The following is a 26,606-nucleotide window of genomic DNA, read 5'->3' as shown; positions in this document are numbered from 1 at the left end:
CTGTATCTGAGTCAGCGCTGGGTGGTACTTGCTACGGGTCAGCTCTGTTGGCTTTACAAGTGTTTGCTTTAATGTTTGGGAGAATTTGAGGAATTCCCTTTCGTCCCATGTAACAGGTGCAGTCTCTGCTTTCACGTAGTGATTTAAAGGCAGGATTTAACAAATTCAAACACAGTCATTTTAATCAGAAGTGAAATATGTGCATGTGTATGCATTGTTTGGCAATCACACTGACTGCGCCGTCTCTCTTAGTCTCTTTCTGCTGCCCCCACCTGTTGCTATGCACACTGGGAATGTAAAGAAATCGTATATATTTATGTTTATAATTATATATTTGACCTAGTTTGTTACAGTATGTTCGAACACTCATTGGTAGTGGTTATATAGTTTTATATAACATCATTGTCCTTGCAAATTGTACTTTTTTTTGTATTTTTAAAGATTTGAATACTGTTGCAACTCATTATTTGTGCAGCTAGTAATATATTCTCAAATGAAAGGTATGTACATATATAACTGCACTTTTAACTTTAAAATTTGATATAACTAAGCTAAACTATACTAAACTAAAATTAACTTCTTCATCTGCTTGATTTGCTTGGGACTCATTCCGCTTTGTATTTTTGTTTTACTTCATGTTTTAATCTTTCATGTAGAGCAACTGAAAGCTACATGAATAAACACTTTCAGCTATGGAATAAACATGGTATAAATCATATAGCGAAATATTCAATCTGATAGTAGACGATTTCTGTCTTCATTTAAATCTTGTATTTATCATTTCTGTTTCATTCTTGAAAATTTGGCACCAAAATTACAATTAACACTCACAAATTAATACATTCTTTTTTAAAAAATAGCCTATCCAACCCAGAATCCCCAGAGCATACGGGATTTGAATAGGTCCATTTAAAGATTAATTGGTGTCCAGGGCGACTCAGAGGACATGAACCATCGCAGGGGTTTGTCTTTGTGCGTTGGTTGTATTGTTGAAGCTCAATAGAGCAGGAAATCAGACAGTGTGCAGGTTTACCATAGCTCATTTTCTGGTTAGACTCGTCCCTGTCAATGACTATTATTCTTTACCACTGATTTGGAGAAACAAAAGATGAGAAAACAGCTGAACAGAGATGTTTTGTCGTGCTAAATGCCTTGCTAGAATACAAATGCAGCAGCTTTGGACGGATAGTCTTCTGGGCAATCACATAAAATCACATCTGCTCACATCTTTTATCGTTAGCAGCTTTGCTTTATTCATTTCTGTTTGCCAGTGGAAAGTAACATATATAGACAACGCTGTCAAATCAGATTTCATCACTTGCATCATGACAGCGTGGATTTGAAAAATGTAATGTGTTATGTGAACAAAGCCTTTGTCACTATCTATCTCTGGCTATCAGTAACTGTAATTCAGATATAGCGATATAATTTTAATTTAAATTTCAGACAGTCAACATGGCTGGTCGCTCCTCCCCACATGTTGGTGGAGAGAAAATGGCCGTGCGGTACTGATCCAGATCATAATCAGAGGAACAGAGAAAGGCTAAGAGAGTGCGTAAGATGGGCTGCTAGCTCACGTTATCCACTAAAGTCGAGAGGTGCTTTCTTTAGTAGCCGATGGATTGAGACTTTCACGTGTCATTTCCTTTCACTTCTTTCGAGTCAACGAGACCCCAACAGTAAACCATGGGGGGAGTTTTTGGGTCAGTGGCTGTGAATAAGCATACGTCTCTAGCAAGAGAGTGAGAGAGAGAGAGAGAGAGAGAGAGAGAGAGAGGGAGCGCTGTCTGGGCACTAGGGAACCTGAATCATTGGCAGGTGTGTGTAATGGGTGTCGCCATGGCAACCTAAGGCCTGCTGAGGAACGGAGGAAGCTGCCGTTTAGATGACTGAGCTGGGAATCCCTGCTGATCGCACAAGGAGCGTCTGTATTTTATATTTAGCATTTCCATTGCAAATGTTTGTGGCAGCATCACTGCTGTTGCTGTGTTGTACTTATTGCCTTACTGTAATTTTATCTACTTGTTTAAATAATGGCTCTAGTAAGCTGACTTGCTGTCTACTGCCTACGTAGACAACTGTCTTCTAAGGCAGTATCTTAACAGAAATGGAACCCTAAGTGATCAATTTTGAATGTTCAGGCAGTAGCAAAATTAAGCTTTTGTTGGGGCTATTAGTACATTATTTCAATCAATTTTTTTAAGAATCATGTTTAACGTTCCTGAAGCAAAAAACAACAACATTATCCTATGACGCCTTGCAAATTTCATCAATCAGAATATCATGGGGAGCACACTGATTTCTTCAGGGAATGTACATTATAAAGAAATGCAAATGACATAATATGCTATCATTTATTATTGCTTCTGTTTATAATCTACCTGTTTAAATCAATAGTTTTATACTTCTCAATTGTTTTTCATTTAATTTTGTGCTTCTTGGAATTGTAATTTTTCCCTTACAAAAGCCATTAAGTACACAGTCTTGTAACTAAATATTCACCTACAGTACTAGATTGGTTTGGTTCGTGGCTTTGAATTCTTTAACCAAGACTTTTAAAAAATATATAAAATTACATATATAAAATATATGCAATTATAATGAAAATGTGTACACAGTATTGTTGATTATGATTAAGTAAATGGTGTGTTTTAGGTGTTTACATGCTTGCACTTTTTTTTGTTGTTCATTGGATTAATTGGAGTCTGTGCAACAATTTGAAACAGGATGACATTTTATTTGGATACAGCTCGGTTCGATTGATTGAGGTACTTACATGAAGGCTTTCAGTTCAAATAAGACATCAGTCTGATTATAAACTGATTATTTGAGTGCATGTAAATGTAGCTGGTATATTACAGAAACTGCGCATCTCATATGTACTTCAATGTACATTGCATTGACAATTGATTTTAGTAGAGTTTGGCTTTAGCGCTTAGGCCTTGGCGACACTGCCTTAAGATTTAGCCAAAAGAAGGAGTCATAGAAGGCAGCAAATTAGCCTTCGCTTCAGGAGTGTGCCTTTGATGCCTTAATATCCTGCCTACATAGGGAGCTCAATGCTTTTGCAGCCAATGTATCTCCTTTTGGTACCTGCATTTGTCGTTGACAGTAGCAATGCAGCCTTCTGTGGTGAACATGCTCAATTTGCTGAGACCATCTATCTATCTATATAAAGGGGTACTCCAATTCATTTCTGAATGACGCACTACCCTGGTGCATGCAACATTCTGTAATGTGCCACTGGAACATGATAAATCCTTGACCTCAACTCATGTTACGCTTTCACGGTTATGGCAGCATATGTCAAATCAACACTTTCCAGAACAAGCTGACAGCAGGATTCGAACCCAGGAACTTTCACACCTAAAGCAAGAATCATAGACCAACAAGTCGACCATGCCTGGCCCAAATATTTACCTTATTTATTCCAAAATCCATCAATTGCCTTGTCAATGGTTAAATTATTATTTTAAAAATTAGATCCTTTAAAGACAAATAAGTCAAGACCTTAGAAGAACCCAACAGGAAACATTGTTGAAACATTTGATTTGATACGATCTTTTCAGTATGCTATTTGTAACTGAAGTCAGGGTCGCTATTTTGAAGTAAGATTGTCATTTCTGTGAAATGATTATCATTTCAAGATTGTGCTAATGGGTTACTGTAAACAGGACTGAAAAAAAAACCTTGGGGTTAAATGACTCATACTTCCTCTGAACTTCAACACGACCCCTGTGCAAGGTTGACATTTACAGTGTAGTTGAAAGCTAATCTGGATCTTCCACTCTAATTGGAGAATCATTCAGGAAGTGAGACTTGGCAAGTCCCAGCCATCCGGTGATATGGAAAGCACAGGAAGTGTTGGGCTTCCACAAATGCTACACATACTACACAGTCAAAGATGCCTGTTGAAGACTCTCACAATCCAATTTTAGTTGGAACAAGATTGATTAATGTCTTAATTGTCTTTAGAACACATCACAATCTACTTTCTTGTTAAGCAGTCTCAAAGAACTTTGTACTTGATCTAGAGATATAATGGAAAAGGCACCACAATGCCAGCAGCCCCAAAGAAAGATTCTTTTTATCTTTATGTGTCTCTTCCTTTTAGTTCATCCTACAAAGGATGAATCATATTTCAACACTTTGGAAAATGGATTCTAATAACTCCTGTCTGCCATATCTGTCTTCTCTATTCACCATTGACTGTAGAGCTTCACATTTGAACACATTTCATTCTTTTAAGTCAGATTTCCAGCTTGTTTATGTGCATAAAATGATAGTGAACCTTTGCATCTGTCGGAAGTCATACATCTCTGAAAACGTTAGCAGCTGTAAAGACTCTTTGAAAAGACTTTGAAAATAAGATGGACTTTGTCACGGGAGGTAATTCGTTTTTTAACTTCTAATGCAGTTCCTGCCACATCTTACTTTCAGACTAGAAAGAATGTACATCATACAGTGGCAATAAATATGCATTCAGTCATAATTGTGTGGAAATTATTCAGTGGATCTGCATTTTCAGGCACTAATCAGGATATACATTGCTATTTGAATCAGAAATGTAACTAATTTACAAGGAGAAACTTGTTCAACAATTGCTGTAGAGCTAAATCGAGAAAATAAACCTAACATCCAAATAATAAATACAATTAGTACAATTAGACTGAATAATACACATCATTTAGGCTTCTATAGGCATCATCTAAAACATCTAGGCTTCATATCTTCTTACATTTTTGGGTTATCGATAAAATTGATATTTGTCTTTGGACAAATTTGAATAATACTTGATGTTAACAATAGTACTAAATAGTTCCATTGTTTTGAAGTTTATTAAAAGCATACCTTTCCCTATATGATGGTCAATTGAGATCTTCGTGTCTTTAGAAAGGATATTGCACTGGAAATCTCATCCTAAGTGAAACAAATGATGTATTGATGTTAATCAATGGCATATAACATAAATGCAATGTATAAGTTAATCATCAAATACATTTTTTAGATGTTACTCTGGAGAGATCAATACTCGTCATTCAGGGCCTTCTTTCAGCCCCTCCAACAATGGAGGGTTCAGCCACAAAGAGGAATATGCAGTGTGTCTCGCTGGGGGAAGTATAACTAGCCTCTCATTTTGGAGTATAGCATAGTCATCTTTGTCAGTAGTACCTCAGACCTTTCGAGGAATTATGTTACAAGCAGAATGGCAGGTAAAGACAATGGGAGAAAAGGTTATGCCTGGAAAACTTGGCAGCTGGTACCACACTTCCAGCATTTCTGCACCTTGCAGCCAATATTTTGCACACTGTTGTTAGGATAACTGTGTAACATGCCCCCAAAACTGGCTTTCTAGATTTTGATCCTGTAATCCTAGTTGGAATGTCCAGTGACAGGCACAACGGAAGTTGGCCTCAAGCATTCAGTTTCCCAGGCTCTCTGATATCCTAGGAACCTGATACTTTCCGCACCGTTGAGAGACCAGTGAGAGTCTGGAGAAATACTCAAGAGTTTTAATGCGTTTTGGGATTCCCAGGGTTATGGAGATGCAGTTTTCACAGCAAATGTAACAGAAGACCTGTGGACAACCACCTGAGACCTTAAAGGGATAGTTCACCCAACAATGAAAAATCTGCCATTAATTACTCACTCTTATGTTGTTCAAAAACCATAAGACCTTTTTTTCATCTTCAGAACACAGAGATGAACCTTAGACCACAAAAGCAGTCTTAAAGGAATAGTTTACTCAAAAATGAAAATTCTGACATATTTTACTCATCCCCAAGCCATCCTAGGTGTATCTTTCAGATGAACACAGTCTGATTTTTTTTTTTTAAATGTATGCTGCCTCTTCCAAGCTTGGTAATACTGGTAGATGGTGGCCATTATTTTGAAGGTCCATAAATCGGATATATCCGCAAGTCAACCATTCCTTTAAGTATCATAAGTATATTTGTAGCAATTGTAAAGATTATGTTCCATAAAGACTCTTGGTAAATTTCCCACTGTACTTATATCAAACATATTTTTTTATTAGTAATATTCAATGGTAAGAACTTGATTTGGACAGCTAAATGCAGTTTTCTCATTTCTAAATTTTTTTTCAGATGAGTTGTAAATCAGCCAAGTATTGTCCTGTGCTAACAAACCATACATTATACAGAAAGTACTACCAAAGAAACATAGTTTCATAAAACACTGTCAAATTGTTCAATGTGACATCAGTAGTTCAAAAACAACAACTTTATTCAACAGTGCGTCATGGTACTCTCAATGATGGTGACAGACTGTTCCGGGAGAGAAGAAGTCATTGATAAAGTTGTTTTTGTTTTCTACGCATACAAACAGTATTCTTGTAGCTTCATTAAATTATGGTTGAACCACTGATGTCACATGAATTATTTTAATGAAGTTGCTTTGCCTTGACCCTCGTAGTAATGCTGTCTATGGAGGATCAGAAAGCTCTTAGATTTCATAAAAAATATCTTAATTTGTGGAAGATGAATTAAGGTCATAAAGGTTTAAAATAAAATTAATGACAGAATGTTCATTTCATTTTTGGGTGAACTATTCCTTTAACTAGAGGTGATTTAGCCCATTCATTTTCTTGTGGATATGCAGATTGTTTTGCACTTGATTCACTTTATTTTTATTCATTTACATTCCTCTATATTCTGAATGCTTTGACCAAAATAGGTAAACTGATTAACTTGGAATATTCTGTACATATTTCATATTTTTCTTACTGAGGGGATGTTGCAGTGAAATTAATGTGATAATATGATCTCTTTAAGCAACAACTTTACTAATATCAAAGTACCTATAGCGATAAAGTTATTGCATGATTTACATTCAAATTGTTCATTTTGTTCAGTTCTGCTGAGACCAACAGTGTTCCTAATGCTGAATTTGGCCAAGGATCATGGGAACAGGATGAAGCTGCAGTGTTTCTCTGGCCTGATCACTGAGTTAAATCAGCAGGTCCAATTTCATAACAAATTTCTGCTAAAACAGCAGACTTCACTGCCAAATGACTGCGTTCCGAGGATGTTGCTTAACTACTTAGGACTCAAATTAAAGTATAATGACTGTGATAATTATTTGGTTATTCATTACCAATTTATTACCAATCTTTTACATTTGTGCTTGGTGAAAACGCAGTTTGAATTTGTGTCCCATATGTACAAAAAATAATTGTACAGTATAAACCTTGTTTAACCTGTAAGATTAAAACTGTATGCAAAGCCTGTCAGTTGGTTTGCTTTGTGGTTGCCAAGGTGTTGCTTTGCATTCTACAATAGTTGTCAGTGTATTGCTAGGCTGTTTCTGGAGTGTTCTGAGTGGTTGTTCTTTTGGTTTGTGGAAACGGTAGGTTGTTGTAGATGTTCTAGGTGGTTTATAGAGCAATGTTAAATGATTGCTCTGTTGTTTCTAGGGTGTTGCTAACCAGTCGCTAGGGCTTTGCTAAGGTGTTGCTTTGGTGTTTTAAGTGGTTGCCAGTGCATTCATAAGCTGTTACTAAATAATTTGTCTCATTGGTAAGTAGTTGAAAAGTTATTAGCCCCTTTTACATAGTAATACCAGACCTGTAAATAAAAAGCCAGGCAATTGTGTTGATTGATTTTTTGTATTTTTGTGTGTTGCTCGGCAACCACTTTGTTGCAACTACAACTGTTTCTAAGGAACTACATTGTTTGCCTGAGGAAAGTTTTTATTACTATCATTACATTTAATTTGCTGATTTATTTTGTGAAACCTTGCTACATATATGGAATAACTGTTTTATAAAAGCAATAACCCAGTGAAGCCTTGGTTTACAGTGATTTTATAACATATAAGTATCATATAAGATCACAGACAAAGATAGTTATGGGTTTTTCTTTTTTCCTCAGCAATAATGAAGCATTAGCGTTAGCTCTGGCAGGTTACGTGAGTCAGCTACCTATAGGAATACGACAATCAGCATTCCTATATAAGTTCTTTTCAGTATTAATCAGCAGCTTTTCTGCTTGCTCAGGAGAAAAATACCCTCCTCCATCCCCAACTCCTCCTTTCTCACAGTCAGGACTCGGCTTTCCAATATTCCTTGCTAAATCAGAGTCCTATAATTCTGTTATGCTTAAATCTGCCTTGTTCTATTCTTAACCCTAGAGGGGTTATTAATGCTACTCTTCCTGCTCATTCAGGACATGCTGCATGGATGGGCAGGACGTTTCTCCACAGAACAGAACCATTCCGCCAAACCAAACTTTATGCTAGTATCTATCATTTGACGATAGTGGTCCTGACAGAATTGCTATTTGATTATTACTAATGACATCATAGAAAGTGGCAGCTATATGACATATCAGATGTTGTGTCCTGTTCTGAAAACATGACTGATGTGTTTACATTGATTTTGCATACAGTATTCAGAGATGCATCAGAGAACTGCTTTTCTCCAACCCTAATACAGTTACTAGAGTCTTCTGGCTTATTGATGGTTGGTTTTGTGTTCTTTGTTAGATGTGTGAGCATTTGCTACAGTGTTATACTTTGTTTATAAGTGCTTGATAGGACATTCTGGGTCATTAATACAGTATGGAATTGTCCCTTTAACATTCTGCTCTCTAGTTATGACTTGGGCTCCTCCTTCAGTGTAAGTCTATAAGATGCTAGGAGAAAATTGTTAATCTAATAGCTTAGTTTCAGCATGACTCAACATGATTTGAGCAATAATTCATGCCCATAGCACAAACTGTGCAAGATGCGTCATGTGCCAAACGCGAACACTCAGCATTAAGTGTTTGTTGTAATGGTTAACCCTTAATATGAGTGCTAATGATAGTGATGCTTGTCTTAACAAACACCACAAACAATGATTTGACCATGATTATTCTAGTGCTTCACATCTATGGGTTTGTGCCACTGTAAAGGTCAAAGGCTGGAGGGCTGGCCTTCCCTTCTTCTCTCTTCTGGAAAAATCAGACCTTACAACCAAGTGCCATTTTGAAGAAACTCTCTTGGGAACGCTAACAGAGACTGGCACAGCTCTCTTTAGCTGCACATATGTGTGAGTGTGTGCCTGAATGTGAGGACTAAACATGTCTGTCAGACTGCACGGGTCTCTGTGAGATGCTGTTTTCTCTGCTCTCTCTGGCAGAAAATGAGAGGTTTTATTTAGCACTAAAATAAACAAAATGCCAACAGAGCATTTTTTGCAAGTACACTCAAGAGCTTTGTTAAGACGCTGCCATAAAACTGCAACATAATTGCCACTGTGAGGTGATTGTCAACACTTCCTTCTGCCATGATGTATTACAAAGTGTTAAATTGGAAATCATACACTACTGGTCTACTAAACTACCACCAATAGTTGCTCATGTAACCTTAAATCACTGTCAGTGTGAAGCATGTTTATTTAAGCCTGTCTTAGCAGTAGCATAGCTAGTCTATAGAACACACAGATTAAAGTCTAAAGTCTATAGACACACAGATTAATTCAGTCTTAATAAACAACAGCCTTCAAGACATTAAAGCTCTAGGGCACCTAACAAAATTAGAAGCCTCTCTATACTAGTAAAGTGCTGTGTCTGTATCTGTGCATGGCCTTTCAAATCAAGCTAATGCTAACTGACTAAGCATTAGTTCAGTGTGCTGGATGTGCAGAACGAGCCCCACTCTGCATCTACACCGAAAGGGAACAACAAAGCTAAAATGCTCTCAATGCAGCTGTCATGATATAGTACATGTGAAATATAAAAAAATAATTTGCTATTGAGCATGTGCATATTAACAAATAAATAACATAATTAACAAATAAAATGTAAACAATGGTTTGTAGCTTTCAAGGATTACTCAATTAAAGGCTGGGACTCACCAAGCTGAGCTTTTCCTTTTTTCATTTTCATTTTTCATTATTGATTTAATTTGGTATCAATTCTGTTATAAAATATCCCACTATATGCAAGTTGCCTTGCTGTTGCAGTTTAAACGAGACGGAGTCATTCTAGTTTTGCTGTGGGACGTCTTTGCTTTCAATGTAGACAAGGTGACCACTATTTGTGTTCGCTGGACTAGCTGAATTTAGTTTAGTTGCTTCCTTATTGGATTGTATTGTTTAAATGTAGAACACTAGGGTTCTGGAAGTTATAGATACGGACAGAATGAGTTTGCTCGGAGTGCATGGCTGAAATGAAGGTGATGTAATGGTGAACTGGAACGCTAGTGAGTCTGAATATGGAAAGTGATTCATTTAAAAACTGCTGCTGACTCACTGAGTAACTTGACTTATATGTCAGTTCACGCTTGTAATCTTGCCAAGAGAGATCCAAGAGATCTGAATTCTGTCAAAACGATGGCAGATATGCAGTAGAAGTACCATAGTGGTACTGTGTTTATCTAGTCATTTTGAAAAGAACGCTTTGCTCAAAAATTAATATGTGATGCGATGTGGGAAAACCCGTCGGATGTCATGCTGGGACGTTTTCAGGAAATGTTAAAAATAGCTTAAATGTACATTTTTTTTACAAAGTAAGATTTTCATTACATTATTACTCTGTAACATCTTGTCTAGCATCTCTGTAAATATTTAGGCAAAATTCACTTGTTTAGTGCAGAGATTATTGCAGCAAGTCGAAAAGACTTTCTCTTATGTTAAGAACACGCTGCAGAAGTACTTTCTATTAACGCCACAAAAAGTTAACCTATCAAAATAAACCACGAAACATATAGGTTATAGTAAAAGTGTGTTTTTATTTTTTTTATATCATGAGATGGTGGAGTGCAAGAATTTTTTTTGGGGGGGGTGAACTATTCCTTTTATTATTTATGCACTATTCACGCTGCAGTCTAAACAGCTATACAGGGAACTTAAATCACATTAAAAAGTTTTTGTTTGGTGTTTTTGTGCCAGCTGAGACCGGTATTCCCTGTGGTGAGCGGGCCGGACCATCGTGTCTCTGGCACTGTTTTACTGCTATCACTGTTCTGCCTGCTGGAGATGCCCCGTCTGTCCCGGGAACAGCACTCCTCCTGAGCGTCTCCGTCACACACCTGCGGGAGGGTCACATTCCACGCCAAGCACACAGATCTGGGTCTTAGTTGACCGTCTTTTTGGATGCCTCTGAAGGGTTGTATTGATTCTGAATAATGGGGGTAAAGTTGGACGTTTTAGAAATAGAATTAATAGGTCAAATGTGCAAGCATGCCTGAGATCTTAGTGCTGCAGCATAAATTTTGGTCTTTTTCTCAAGCAAAGAAATCGTATGAATTTATACGATTTGGAATATACAGTACTGTGCAAGTCACAATGACTAGGCTGCTTATATTTTTATGCTTCTTTTATGACTCTGTTTGTATCTTGACAGCCCATTCGAAAAGAACAGCATATTTTGCTGGACATCTCCTTTTGTATTCTGTAAAAGAAAGGATTTGAATTTCTTTATTCACCATAACTTTGGTTTTCATTACTCTAAGGTTGCTTTGGCCGCTTGTAGCACGGCCTCTCTCAAGCACGAGTTAAAGTCCTCTCTAAATCCCCAGTTAACTTCCTCCAGGATATATTTTAGTCACAGTTACAGTTATATGTGGGTGTGAGCAGCTCCTTATCTGAGAGCAGTATTAATGTGGGCGATTACATTCGATGTCTAACAAATCTTTATGTGCGAGATCGTTGTCGGCATGACACAACAGCGATGTATGGACATGGACTTAAACTTAATTACGCTTTGTTTAGGAAATGATATCACTAAAATGAGCCTTGGGAAATTAATCCCAATGTCTGGAGAGCATGCTGAGAGTCTGGAAGATAAAGTGTTAATGCAGCTTTTTTCAATGTCCCATTTCCCAGATCTGAGATAATGAAAGAGTCTGGATGGGGCCTGTAAATGTTGGCTGCTAGAGCATCTCTGACTCGACAGCTATTTCCTCCCCTGGCAGTGGCGCTCACTCAGCCCATTTGCCATGCACTCACACACACACACACACACACATACACACACAAAACCAAGGAGGCAGTTTTTACTAGTTAGAATGAAGGGAGAGTGTGGGAGAGTAGAGAAACAGATATTGATATTGATAATGTATTTTAGCATAGTAAAAAATGTTTATACGATTGCTGGCCCATTGTTGTGTCTCTAAATTCACCTAAATTATATAATTGGAATATTTATATTTTTCATTATACTATTGCTCAGTAAATGCTGAAAATTAGGGATATGATAAATAGTATGTTTTAAGGACATTTTCTAAACTGCTGTAAGCAAAAAAAAAAAAAAAAAAATCACCAAATAGCTTTACTAAACAAACAACTAAAAAAATTTTCATACAGCGGCTCTCTGAGGGTTATTCAAAGAAGCACCCAAAACCAGATCTGTGTGTTCTTATGGGCATACATGGAAGAAACAGGGTGTGAGAATATAGTGTGAGATATAGGTCAAAACCATTCGCACTTCCTCTCTTTCATAACTCCCATCATCTCTCTCTCTCTTTCTCTTCTGGCACTATAGCTGAGTTATGAACATCTGCCTCTCTCATCCCTGAGGCTGCCACATGTTGTGTTACCATGACAGCAGAGGTGTCATTGGCGTAATTTACATATTTGTAGCAGTCTCAAGGCTGGATCCACGGGCTATGGTGCTCATGTGAACATGTTGATTGTTTTGTCGAGGCTTCATTACAGCCCAGTGGAAGTTTGGAATCTGTCGATGAGTTAGCCACAGTTAGCCATGTAGTTTTACCAAGATTAATGGTTGTTGATTAGACATAAATTGACAAAAGCGGTATGTTCAAAGAGTGTGCAATAATTAGTAACTCGTAAAAACAGCAGTTATACTTGCGACTGTGCTCGTTTCTAGTGTTTCGCATGTTGCAGTTATTCTATCATTCCCAAGTATATTTCAGCACAAACAAATAGTGTTTGTAATGTCTGGATTTGTAATGACTCCATCTGGAAGTTACATTGTTACACAAGTAGGTGGTGAGAAATGACTCTTTATGAGTGAATTGTTGAGTGAGTCATTCAACAACAGAGGCCGAATTTAAAATGGCAAGCTACTTTTATTGTATCTCTCATATATTAAATGACACAAATTTTACGAGTATTTCAATGCTACTCTAAAATCGGCATGGTGTATTTAGAAACATAGCAAATCTTTACATTAGTTAACGTTAAACTATTTATTTCTTATTGAAATTTAGTGAATGTTTTTATTAAGGGACAAGGATATGCTGGCAAACATAGAGGTGTTTTGTGAGGCTCTACAGATTTTGGGTCATATCGACTGCTACACTCCTCGGGTAAAATACAGACATTTTTTTATTGTTGTGGCATGTCATAATGGCATCGTTATGTCAGATTGATTTGACCTATCAGACTGCACCATTAAAAGTTTGGATTTAATTGGATCTTAACATACTAGTATACAAGTATACTCATCAATTTATTTATCTTGTCTGTGCAGACAATTGTAAAGTAAAAAAAAACAAAACTAATTGATCCCGAAGATTATTTCAAAAATGACATTCTCACGTATATATAATATTTTATAGACACTGTCAAGTTTTTCTGTTCTTACATGAATCAAATCATTAGTTATCATCCTGGGTGTGAACGGCCCTTTAGGGGTTTGTATTCTTAATTATGACTATCAAACAATGTTAATTACTGTTAACTGGTTTTAAGCATTATCTTAAAACCAGTCTTGGAGTTTCAGTTTTAGGTCTTTAGGTCTACCACAAATGGCAGCGATTATAAAAGACGGACTTATGTGTTTGTTTGTGTGTATGTAGCGTTGCATGTGGAGTGGTTCACGGTTTGAGTCTGTCTGTGTGTATGTGTATGTGTGTGTGTGTGTGTGTGTGTGCTGTTCTATTTGTAGCTGCTGTGTGCTCATGTCAGTTGCCTAGGAGATCCTTGGCGGAGTCCCAGCAGGGTAGAGGAGCTGACCTCGCCCATGGAGCAGAGATACTGAGAGAGCCGGGCATATCCGTCTAGTGCGCCTGTCTGTCCTTCCGCAACATCTTTCCCCCTCCTGGGAGTTCCCGTTCTGTGACACACACCCAGACACCTGCTCTCCTTAGAGACACGAGAGCGCAGCGCCCCCTGAGCTTCCTTTTACAGGCTAATGCCTGCTTAGCTGCATGTTAAGTTGTTTATCTCCTTACGGTATGTCCTGGTATCATGATAACTCCTCACTCCTCGCCGTGCATATACAGTATAAGTGTTCTGAATACAGACCCCTCTGTGTTACACACCAACCTACACACCGCGCTCACCCCAGATGTGTTATAGCGCTTCATAGCGAACTCAGCCATGTATGGGCTTGTGATGAGACATGGTAAGTCATTTCAAATGGGCTAAATATCAGTAGAGCTGGTTTCTGGCTGTGTTTCCAGTTGGTATTTAGTTTATTAATATATCCAGTTAGGCTAATAAGGGACAAAGTAGAGCAATTGTTTGTAACTAATTATAGATGCTTGTAGTGAAATGGTGCTAAATGGATTTAGGGTGTTTAAATCAATTTTGCTGATACTGATAAAATGCAGACAGTTATAAGATCAGTTATAATTAAACAAACATTTATTTTTACAGTTTTTGTAAATTCTGTAAAAAGTTTTTAAAACTGAAATCTATAACTGTTAAACATCAGTTGGTGGATTGTGTGATATGGAAGTTACATTTAGGTATCGAATATTGATCTTTTTTTTGATATTCTGTTTATCTTTTGCAAACAGCACTATTAGAAACCTAATTTTGTAAAAATGTAAGCCATTGGCTGGGCCTCCTGTTTTTTAAAACACCATTCTTTTCCAGTGACTTGGGGTTTTTGGCCATTTCTTCACATAATATATTTTAATATATAAGTCTTTATAAAAGAGATACAAAGCATGCGACCCAGCCATAATGTGAATCCTAAAAGTTTGATTTGAAGCAAAAATGGATTAGAAAATCTGACAAAAATGCAAAGCTGTGTGATTACCTTTATTGAAGGTAAGGACTACAGTCCCATGAAGCACTGAAAATATATAATACTAATATAAAAATGTTAAACTTTTTATATATTTTACAGTTACTGCTAAAAAAAATTATATTACGTAATTTGGGCATTAGGAGTCAAAAAGACTGAGGAATTTAACAAACCCTACTTTAAACATCTAACATACAATAACTCATCCAGCATATCATCCTTTGCACTACAGACATGTACCTCCAATAACTAGAGAGTTGCTCTATTACTTTTCTAAGTAATTAGACTCATTTTAATCCGGTTCACTGTAAAACTGATGAAAAATCCACAGAAGTTTTAATGGACAAATCAGAGCCATTTCTAGTCCAGAATATCATAGAGACTTGAGGGTGGGCCAACACACTTGCGACTGCTAAACAAATCTCTAGGGATAACACACTATACCCTAGCATCGATGCAGTGAGTTTAGCATAGGCCAGCATTTCTTCAGAACATGCACAAATCTAGTTATATTTGCAATTGTGTTTGGTGCAGCAATGGGTCTGGAAATCGCTTACAACAGCTCCAAGTTATTCATCTTTACTGCAGATATAGATCCTTCAATATAGTAGCTGAAAATGTTAGGAATAAGCAAAAGAATATTTTACTAGTTCTCCGAGAGCACATTTGAGAAAGCAGTCAGGCTGACACAGCACAGGCTTTATTACTTCCGTGTACATTATGTTCCCAAGGCACAAGGAAACAAGTGCAGGTATGACATTTCTCCCTTTCTTTTTTTCAGATGGCTGCTGTAGTTTAGTTATGGACCGTAGATCTGTTAACCATTCACCATGTTCTGTTGAGATATGCTGTCTCTATGTCCCGGAGATTAATGTCACTTCAACATAAGCCTCCATTTCCTTTTAAACTCTTTGTTCTTAAAATGCATTTGACAGATATTACTGAAGCTTTAAATCTCTGTTGTATCCCAAAGACATTTGCTATTCAGTCATCCAATACGGTAACAGTGCTTCTGTTTGGGAATGAGTGAGTGGGTAAGCACTTATTTCTGTCATAGTGGCATAAAGGCCTTTGGTCCAAAAACATAATCATGAAAGCAGCTTTTGAAACGCTGATGGGCTCAGTGAGGTGTGACGTGAGGTCGTGTTACTGTACCTGTGCTGGAATCTCTAGAGTGGACATGAACACACAAGCAGTTCTGCCCTGCTGTTTCACTGGAACATCTCTTTGTGTGCGTTTTAACATAATGACTCATTTTAAATCCCTTTAAGATTTATTGGGGTCTTCTGGAAATGAGTACTGGGCCCTTGGTTGAGACTTAGTAATGAGACTTTTCAAAGAAATCTCACCTCTCTTCTAGAATTTCGGAACAAATCTCAATAAAACCTCAATTTGTGTTTAAGATGGTCTGCAATCAACCATGACGTTGTTTTGAACATGAACCCAGATGTTGCTTATCACAGTCTTTGTTGATTATCTATTTAAAAATAGATAGTAATTCAAATTTCTTCCTGCTGTACTGAAATCATACTGAAGCGTGATTTTAAAACTGAGGTACATATGTCATATTTGTTTACCGCTATGTAATATAGTGGATTTATTTGGGAAAAATGGTTCTCTTTAGAGTCATTTCTTGCCCAACAAGCTATCAACATTGATAGATTTAATTGTTTTTGCTATTTCTAATGAATAGTTTCAGCAGATTCATGTCTAAACGGAGGATATTCTGGCATGAGGACTTTGTATTTTTTTGTAAAGGATTCATGGGAATGGCTTGAGTGTTAGTTAAAGGCTGTCTGGGAGTTGACATGGACGGAGATGTGAGATAATGATGGGGCGTCTGATACGGTACGTGAATGGACATGACAGCATTAGAGAGTGAGGGTGATGGCTAACTGCTAACACAAACACACACACACATGCTCAGTAGTGTGGCTAAAGAAATTCAAGATGCGCTGTTTTATATTATTATTTAGTATCGAAGCATATAAGATTAATACCACGGTACTGCTATCTGACACCATCAATACTAATTTCCCAGACGCTTTACGAAGCCTAATCACATATGTGATGAGTTGGTGCATTAGTAGGTTCTGAGGCCCAGAGCGCATAGATCAGCAGATTAGCTGACTATTTCATTCATTTTGCTTTTTAGCTAATCTAGCTCTACTGGGTGTTAGCTCAGCACCAACGCCGGATCACGTCTAATTCCATTTTAGCCAGCAATGTAAATCTTTGCTTGATGGATACAGTTTGTTACACTGCCTTTGTTAGTGATAGCATATATTTCAACTAGTTTCCTGGAAAGCTGCCACACTCCAGCCTGAAAGTGGCTTTTGGGCCGTCCGCATTAAATGTGCTGCAGTTTAATATCTTTAGATACACGTACAGCACATAAATTAAATTCTGGGCTGATGTACATTCATTTGTATTCCTGAGCTCCTGGACAATCAACAGACCAACTACCCAGAACAATCTGCATTTTTTGCTTAAGATGTTTGAATATGTTTAGAGTAAAAAATGGTGAATTGTTATGTTTTTAGACTTTTCTTTTGCTTTTTTTATATGCACTGATGAATGTTTAATCAGTTCCCTTAAACTCTGACGGCTGTGTGAGATAATATTAAAGCTTTCATTAATAATTTCAATTTGTATTTTTATATATTTTGACTAATGACTAAAATAATTAAATTAATGTGATGAATAGCTGACATAAAATAAAAGTAGTGCTGTCAAAACATAATCTCGTTTAATCACGTCCATAATAAAAGTTTTTGTTTACATGTGTATACTGTGTATATTATGTATATATAAATACAAAACACATGCATGTATACATTTAAGAACAGTATGTTATATTTGTATATTAAATATGTTTATATATTATATCAAATATAAGAATATATAAATGTATAAAAATAAATATTTTCATACTATATACTATGTGTGTGTGTATTTATATATACATAATAAATACACACAGTATACACACATATATAAGTTAACATTTTGGATGCAATTAATAATGAGTATAGACATATTTAGCTACATTTTATAATATATAATACATTACAAATTGGTTTAAAAAAAATTTCATCTGATGTTTTTGTTTTTGTTTTTTTCAAGTAACATGTTTTCATAGATTTGGTTTCACTTAACTCTAATAATGCTGTCTCAGAGAGATCTAGTTGAGACCGTCCCAGAATTAGTCACTTAATTCAATCCCATACAGCAGCGTTGTGCTGTTTTAACTGCTGAGCTTCTCCTGCACAGTGATAATATGTCAGATTCACCTTCCCTTGATTCTTTGCTCAGCTGCCAGTATCGATAACTGCTGCAGAAGCCTTCCGGCACAATTCAGTACTTCTGACTCTTTTCCTTCTTGACAGTCAGGGCCTTCTATGCATGACCGATAGCAGTTTGGATCTCGTTTTATGCCTAATAGTGTCACCTCTTTTAAGGCACATTGATGGGGGACACGTTACCATGACAATACCCTGAAGGTCCGGTCGTGTACTCCTCGGCTCTGTTTGTTTGTCATCGGCACCTCAGTTAGCGCTGATAAAGTAATGTCGGAAATGACAAGCCCCGTCTGAAAAATGAAATATTCAGAAAGTTTGGAGACATGTGAAACGACAGGGGTGAGCTCCCTGAACACAGCTGAAGTCAAATATAAAAGCATTCGGAATTATAGTGTTGCGTTCCTTATATATTATAACAATATTTAGAACAACTGTGCAACCAACTTTTGGAAAAGGAATGAGCCATAATAAATGTAATGTATGCATTTAAAATATGACATATTAGCCACATAAAAACAGTATTAGCTTGTTGGGTTTGTGGTTTTGAAGATATTGATATGTTTGACTGCTGTTCCGGTGCTTTCGATAATGATGCAGTCCACTAAAGATGAGCCAAACTTGGCAGATGGTCAAATTTGCTCTTATTCTTAAGTGGCATCTTAAGCTAACGTAAGCAACTGAAAGGCTCTTTAATTTCACGCTACAAGACCGGAGTTTAGTTGAAAACGTTAAATAAGGGTCACTGGTTGTGAGAACAGAAACCGTTTTGACAGCTAGGTTAGGACTGTCACCTTCAGCTCTTGTTGAACCTCTTTTGAGTTATTTGTTCTGGCAGGCAGAATCTGAGTTTAGAGTCAACATGGAAACTGAGCCTATTGACTACCTATTACATGTTCTTCTTGGTCTTTAGTGCACAATTAATCCTAAAAGTTTGTCTGTCATAAACTTTGATCAAAATGTGTTTGCTCTGTCTCACATTTGACCTTTTTATGAGACATCACATCACCAAAGGCTGCTTAAGTTTCAACCAGCGTGTGTTGGCGGTGTTTCAGGAGGTGAGTGGTTCTCCACAATCACATTTATCTCTGTCTGTATTCTGCAAGAGAAGTCATCTTTTTATAATTGAATCCTTTTTTGATGGATAGCCTTTTTTTTTGTTTTTTTTTAATGAACTACATTACAGGCATAAAATGGGTTGCAAATGCCTTTTCATGTTGACTCTAAACTTGACAAGACTTCAAACACTGGCATATATCTAGAGTTTACACTCTACAAAGAGTTCACACACACACACACACACACACACACACACACACACACACACACACACACACACACACACACACACACGCACACTCAAACCAATTGGGTTAATGGGCCGGAAGGTCTGTGCAGTCTCTCTGCATGCTGCCATTGAATTTTTTCTTTGCAGGCCACATCCCGGTGCTTTGCTTCCTATGCTTTTGTCCCAGATTGAAAATGAGCGGATAACTCTATTATCGCTGTAAATTTTTCCTCATTACTCATAGTAACAGCTTTGTAAGCTTAATGACTTTTTGTTATTTATGAAGTTTGAAGGTTGTTCTTTTTTCCTCACAACATGTTTCTGTGAGATGATGTTCATTAAACTGATTTTTGACTGAGGCACTGACTTGACTGACTTGTTTTTGCCGCATCTACACATATACACGTATAGAAATATAATCCAATTTAGATACATCTCTCTCTCTCTCGCTATCTCAAGCTGCTGTATATTTAAACAAGATAATAGCCACATTAATGTTTCATTTCCCTCATCAACTGTGTTCAATGAAGGAAACCGGTACAAGACTGGCTTTAGATATCTAATATTAGTTGCATCAGTGCTGAAAGACCATAAACGTCCTCTGTAACCTCAGCTGAGTTAAATAAATTCATAGAAAAAGCAAAGTAGCTTAAGGATACAAAAGACATACACCTAGTGCTTTAATTTGATTCTAAACGATATTTTAAAAGAGTTTTGATCGAGTAGATCACCCAGAAGAATTTCATTGTTACCATTTACTCACTCTAACTTCATCTCAAACCTGCATGACCCACAACTCACACACTATACTTTATCACATTTTCTGAAGCCATATAGCTTTTTTGTCTGGGATCGATTGGTGTTAGATCATATGAGAGCTACAGCAAACTGTTTTTGAGGAATATTCTAAAACACTTAACGTGAAAAAGCTTAAAGCGCCTTTGAATACAGTGATTTTGAAAGACCAAACTTATTAAGCACAATAGTAAAGCAGACAAGCAGCTTGTCTCTGTACAAAAAAAAACAGATGAGCCCATAATAAGAACGCAACATGTTTAATTACGCGTTAAGTGTTTTCAACTCTTAGCAAAGCATTATAAAGAAAAGGCTAAATGTGGCTTAATGCATTAAGGCAGTGTTTTTGAAAAACAAAACTTACTTAACGCATTATTAATAACGCATGCTATATTCAGAGAAGCGGAGCTCATAATGAAACACTGGATGTTTTAATGCATCCATGTTAGGCGGTTTGCTTCTAATGTTTTTTCTACGGAGGGAAAACACTTAACATGTTATTAAATATGTTGCGTAGATATCCTGCTATCATTTACTTGTCTGTTCGTAATATGATTTATTAATAACGTGTTTACAGAGTTTTGGTGGTTTACATAATATATGTGTGTTCATTGTATATATTTATTATGTATATATAAATACACAGTTAATATGTATATATTTAAGAAAAATGCTGTTTCTTATTATATATATATATATATATATATATATATATATATATATATATATATATATATATATATATATATATATATACTGTATTTGACAACACCTTATTTAATGCATTAAGCCACCTCAAGCTTTCTTCACATTACCCATTCCCACACAATGTGGAGCATATGTTACATTATTTAAGGTGGGTGACAAAACTTATGATGGGGCAAAAATGCTGGTATATACACAGCAAAAATAATATATGGCGATCTGGACATTTCTTGTAAATTTACAGTAAAATACTGTTAAATGTACAGGAATTCCATAAAACTCCTGTGTGACCCTTTTCTCATGTACAGTAGTATTTTTATTTTATAGGGCCTGTCATTATTTTTTTATATGATATGAATTGGTACAGCAGGACATATTTTTGTACAGCGCTCTGCTCACAACAGTGCAGGAATGCAGACTTATTAAAACATTTCAGTTTATATTTTTTTGACTAACATATGCGATTTGCAGAATTGAACATGCTGGCCTGATTTTACATGTCTGACTTTTAATGAAACCTGGTGAAAGCGCTATTTTATTAAGGCTACAGCATTTGCTGATGGAAGTAACAATGTAAAGCGCTTACTCGTTTGGAAACTGGCTCTAGCGCTGATTGATGCTCCATCACTGAGGTGTCTGACTGTCGTCAAACCAGATAACTTGACTTATGTTGACTTAATCCGTCCAGATTTGAAACACCAGACATCTAATGGCTGTCAGAATCCTCCACGGGCTCATTAATCAAGTCATTCTTTCTATTGTTAACTGCCGTCTGTAAAAAATCGTCTCTTTCCCTGAACCTGCCCTATTCTGTCCATGTGTACTGCAGGACTGCACACTGAATGTGGTTATTTAAAACGCTTTTTCATTGTCTAACTATTGGTTCTATCCATTTTTAGTTGTTTATTATCAAGCGCCTATTCTGAAAATAGAATCGCTTTTTATTGCCTCCCTCTAGTGGTTAAACGGTGGTAGTGCATTGAGCACAACGTGTGACTTTAATTTGGATATTAAATTTTACCATAAAAAATAATACACGTCCTACCTAGAAGTATATAAAATGTAAATATGACAAAGCTCTAGCTATATTTTAATGACTATATTTGCTCTGTAACTTTATATTTTATTTACAAATCCCCTCAAACAACGATTAACCAGTTTATGAGTCAGTCAGACAATTACAAAATATACGTATTGTAGATATTTACATAGTTTGATTTGGGTCTAAACGGCCTGTTTATCTTCAACAACTGAAATGCGGTCAACATTTATTGCTGATGAGTCACAAAAGCCCGTTACATTAACGCTGTTTTGTGTTATCGTTGTTACATAAGCAGTTTCAGTTACATGTTTTGAGCATATGCTGCCAAAACACCCTTTTGTAAATGAAATGTTCTGTGCCGTTCTTTTGTTGTTATTGTTCGTCACGTAATGCTGTATTTCTCCAGTCGTCCAGTAGATGGAGCCAGAGACGCGGATGAGTTATTGTTTGTCTTTGTCTCTGCAACACATCGTTCTCACCCCAAAACGCTGAAGATTCTAGAATATATCTAGTGCGCAGTGCTTGTACTTCTTTGCGGGTTATTCAAGTAATCACAAGTTATAAAACAGCTGTGGCAACGGACAGAAAATACAGTTTGATTGCGTCCGTTTGATTACGTCACTCACGGATGGGTGGAGCTTATCGCGTTATGATGATGTCATTGCATTCAGAGCCACAGCATGCTTTGTCATATCATTGTAATAGGCTTATGGGGTGACTATTTGCGTTGGTTCTGGGATGAGCGGTTTGATTCCAAATAACAAGCTCAATTACCAAGCCGATATCTCACAAATACATTTAATTAGAGATATCAAAAAATGTGTTTAGTTGTAATTATGCAGATGCACTGACATGGATGCTGTTTTATTGATCTGATTAAGAGATGGTGGCTGCTATTCTAGCCTTTCCGCAGACCCGCTCGACGTTGTGCAGAAATACCCGGGATATTTTCTATTCAGAGGCTCTCTCAGTCTGACCTACTTTAAACGCAGCTTCAGTGAAATTTGCACAGATATCAGCTGGACCGACACCTCTGCAGTCTTTAGGTGTTCGTCTGTAAATGTAAAGATATCAAGTGTGTACAATAAATGGAGTCAATGTTCGATTTAGGTTGCTTAAAATTTAATGAAGGCATCTCGTGGTTCACTGGACAGAGAGGTTTTGGTCATGCAATACGTCTAGATGCTGAATGATATGCTGTAAAATTCTGGTGGCTCTGTGGTCAACAAAGTACATTGTGTAGATGTTTGTCGTAGTGTGAGTTACGAGTGTGCCTACATCCAGATGATCAGTGTTCTTTCACAGTAGCAGGTGTTGGGTCTGGTGACTCAGGAACCGTGTAGTCATACATGTCTGATCTTCTTCTGCTCTGAGGAGCTAACGGTCAGCGTCATGAATTATTGAATCTCTTCAAGTAATCTCCGAATGCTGTATATGAAAAGGTTCGTTGGCTGAAATGACTGAAACGAGTCAAGAAAATTTATTTTCACACAAACTATAAAGATATATTATTTACAGATTATGTCATGTTATGATATGATCTCAAAACACTTTTGCTGCAGTGTGTTGAATTTTAAAATAATATAATTCGGCTTCATATATGACATTTCTGATATAGCAAACTTGCTTGATAACTCACAGCACGGCATTTTAGTTAAAGTGTTACACAAAAAAAAAGATCATAACTCGTAGTAGCATGTTAAAATAGTATGTTGCTACAGCAGTTTTTATTATTGGTTAGATTTAGGGTTTAGTATATTATTTTTAAACACAATAGCTTATTAAGCTTTTTAGCACTTTAAATGGGCGTTTCATGTCTGAACTGAAATATGTACTGCCAGTATTTATGTATTTATTTATTTTGACTAGACTAATACTTATTTGATGTTCTTTTCTATAACAACCTATTTAATATCATATAATCTGCATCTAGTTAGAGATTTTTATTCATTCGACTCAAGGTGGGAGGACTTTGGCTAGAATAAGATGTAAAGTGTACCAGACTTTATGCTCATAGTCAGAAATCTGAATAATAGAGTCAGAATTAAGATGACAAATCTTTCTCTCCCATTTTTTTTTTTTTTTACATGGCCTTTATATCCTATTAAAAGCCTAACAAGGAATCTTTCTTTAGAAACTTGTTAATGTGCTGAATAGATGTAATTAGGGATTTAATTATTTAAAACACATTTGCACGCAAGCTACATTTAATCTCTCTGTTTTATCTCTTCACGAACGACCTGCTCTAAATCCCTCTTTTTAAGACACAGATTGAGGAAAATGTGACGGTGATGACATTTGCCCAGCAACACACTGGAATTACGCTCTTAAATGCCGGACCGACTGAGATACACAGTTAATGTTCTTTCACTTGGCTTTGGCTGCTGTGTTTCCCCTGTCTTCCACTGTTTTCTTCAGCCAATTGCCGCGCAGCTCTTTCTTATTTATCCAATCAGAAGAATGCATCCCACCCCCTGTCACTTCATTAATATTCAGCGACTGCAGTCCCCCATCATGGGCTCAGGTGGTGCACAGAACAGAGCGGGAACATGTGAACAGTGTGAATACAGAAGCACACACCGCTCGCATCCATAAAACAACACTATCATTAGCGTTAAGGCTTCCATCTCCATTCAGATGCTATTCTTTGTCTTAAAATGAAGGGGTCTCATCGTAGAATGAGCTTCCATTTCATTTCTGTTGTGAGGAAAAATCTATTCTCCCAAACCTCCACTGAGCTTGCACTGTAAAGGATTATTTTTACTGGGTTTTTGGTTTTTTGGTAGTTTTTCCAGTAAATATATCCATAACTTGTTTCCAGGTAATATGGAGTTTAGTTTAGACTCTTATCTCCTTCCAAACCTGTATATGTTTCTTTCTAGTGTCTTAAGACAGACACAAAATTCAAGTCATTATTGAAATCTTGAAATCTGTCATAGTTTTTTTTTTTAACAAATTCATGAGAGACGTTCACAATCAAAATAATAAAATAAATATAAAAAGCAAAATATAGCACACTAGTCCATTTTTTTGTGTCCTCTTTGCTGCACGGATGTATCAGATTTATTGTAATTGTATGGAAAAGAGCAGCATGAGCATTTTTCAGAACATCTCCTTTTGCGTTCTTCATAAGAAAGAATAAAAAGTCACACAGGTTGGAAACAACAGGAGGGTGAGTAAATGATGTAAACATTTTAATGTACGAATGAACTATCCTTTAAAAAACAATAAACAAATTCAGTGCAACATAGAATTTCTAAAACAAGTGTTAGCATCGTACACATCTTGTTTTCAGGCTATTTTAACTGGAAAACAAAACCAACACTGATGATCATTTCCGCATAAAGAGATTTATTGTGCTTCACGGGAAAGCTCAAGACAGCAGTGATGGTTCAATACAGACGTCCCCCTCTTTCCATACACACAAGCGCGCGCGCGTGTGTGTTTGTGTGTGTACGCATGCATGTGAGGGCGTGTTAATCCGCACACAGAACCCATCAGCATCACCCCCCCATTCCTCCCCTCACTTAGACACTTCCAGCTGGTGGCGAAGGATACGCGCGTAAGATTCTCCATCCCAGCTGCCCTCCACCCATTCTCTTTCTCTCATCCCATCCCGCTCTCCGCTGCGCTCCGTCCCGGCTGACTGCACGCTGGGGATGGGTTCAGGTAGGGCCAGAAGGACCCGGGAAAAAAAGCGCCAGGAGGAAAGCACCGTCTCCTTGAACCGTTCATCTCCTCTCACACAGTTTCCCAGCTTCAGCTCTTCGGTGGCTGCTCACAGGAACACATAGACCCTACAGAAGCTGCTTGCTTGGGAGAGATTTTTTTTTTTGTCTTTGTGCTTTAATAGGATTCCGTTCAGTCTTTATTGACTGGAAGACACTTCACTTTATGAAAGGATATCTCACTTGAGCTTTGCATCATGGCACACGCAGCATCCCAGCTGAAGAAAAAAGCGGATTTGGAACTTACAGCTGCCGAGGAAGAGAAAAAGAAGAAGCCCAGAAAAAGGTCCAAAGATCCAAAGAAAAAGGTACCAATAGGTCAAGGCTCTGAGGGTGGCTTGTTTTGGCGCTGGAATGCAGGTTGGGTGGGATGTCTGGAAGCGGCTTAAAGGTCTGGGATGTCACTTTGAGGGACATTACAGTACAAGTATTGTTTCTGGAAAGAAGAATAAGGCTTTCAAGTAGACCGCAGTGATGCTGCTGAGTCCTGAGTGGATAGGAAATGCTTATTTATAGGGCGAACATGTGCCTCACAAAGAAGGCGCACAATAAGAATGCAGAATACACAGTTAAACGTGCTCAAGGCATTATTGAGGGCAGATTTTCACTCTATATTGTTAACAAGATTAAATAATGCTTTATAGTGGTATATCATAGTTGCTTTTTGAACTTGAACAGGTTTGAAACGCCCACCCATAATATAAGAGGTTTTTGTAGATTGAAGTGGCGGGTTGTCTTTTTTTTTTTTTTTTTTTAGATGCGTGTGGGTGAGTGTGTTTTTGTCTTTGATCTACGGTGGGA

General features: G+C 37.1%; 1 protein-coding gene across 2 annotated transcripts in view; it reads left to right on the top strand.

Moving 5' to 3' along the window:
* ank3b (ankyrin 3b) overlaps positions 1–26,606 on the top strand; it is a 133,256-nt gene that overhangs the window by 18,739 nt on the left and 87,911 nt on the right. The window contains exon 1 of one of the 2 annotated variants that reach the window (XM_043253622.1): positions 25,625–26,113. The exons of the other annotated variant lie outside the window; for it this stretch is intronic. Within the exon in view, the coding sequence (XP_043109557.1) occupies positions 26,003–26,113 (111 nt within the window). The 5' untranslated portion in view covers positions 25,625–26,002. Of the gene's footprint in view, positions 1–25,624; positions 26,114–26,606 lie in introns of those variants that run through there. 2 annotated transcript variants of the gene reach the window in all.

This window comes from Puntigrus tetrazona, chromosome 12 (assembly GCF_018831695.1).
Source record: "Puntigrus tetrazona isolate hp1 chromosome 12, ASM1883169v1, whole genome shotgun sequence".
NCBI lineage: Eukaryota > Metazoa > Chordata > Actinopteri > Cypriniformes > Cyprinidae > Puntigrus > Puntigrus tetrazona.
The sequence above is the reverse complement of the archived record's forward strand: the minus strand, read 5'-3'. Positions and strand labels throughout refer to the sequence as shown.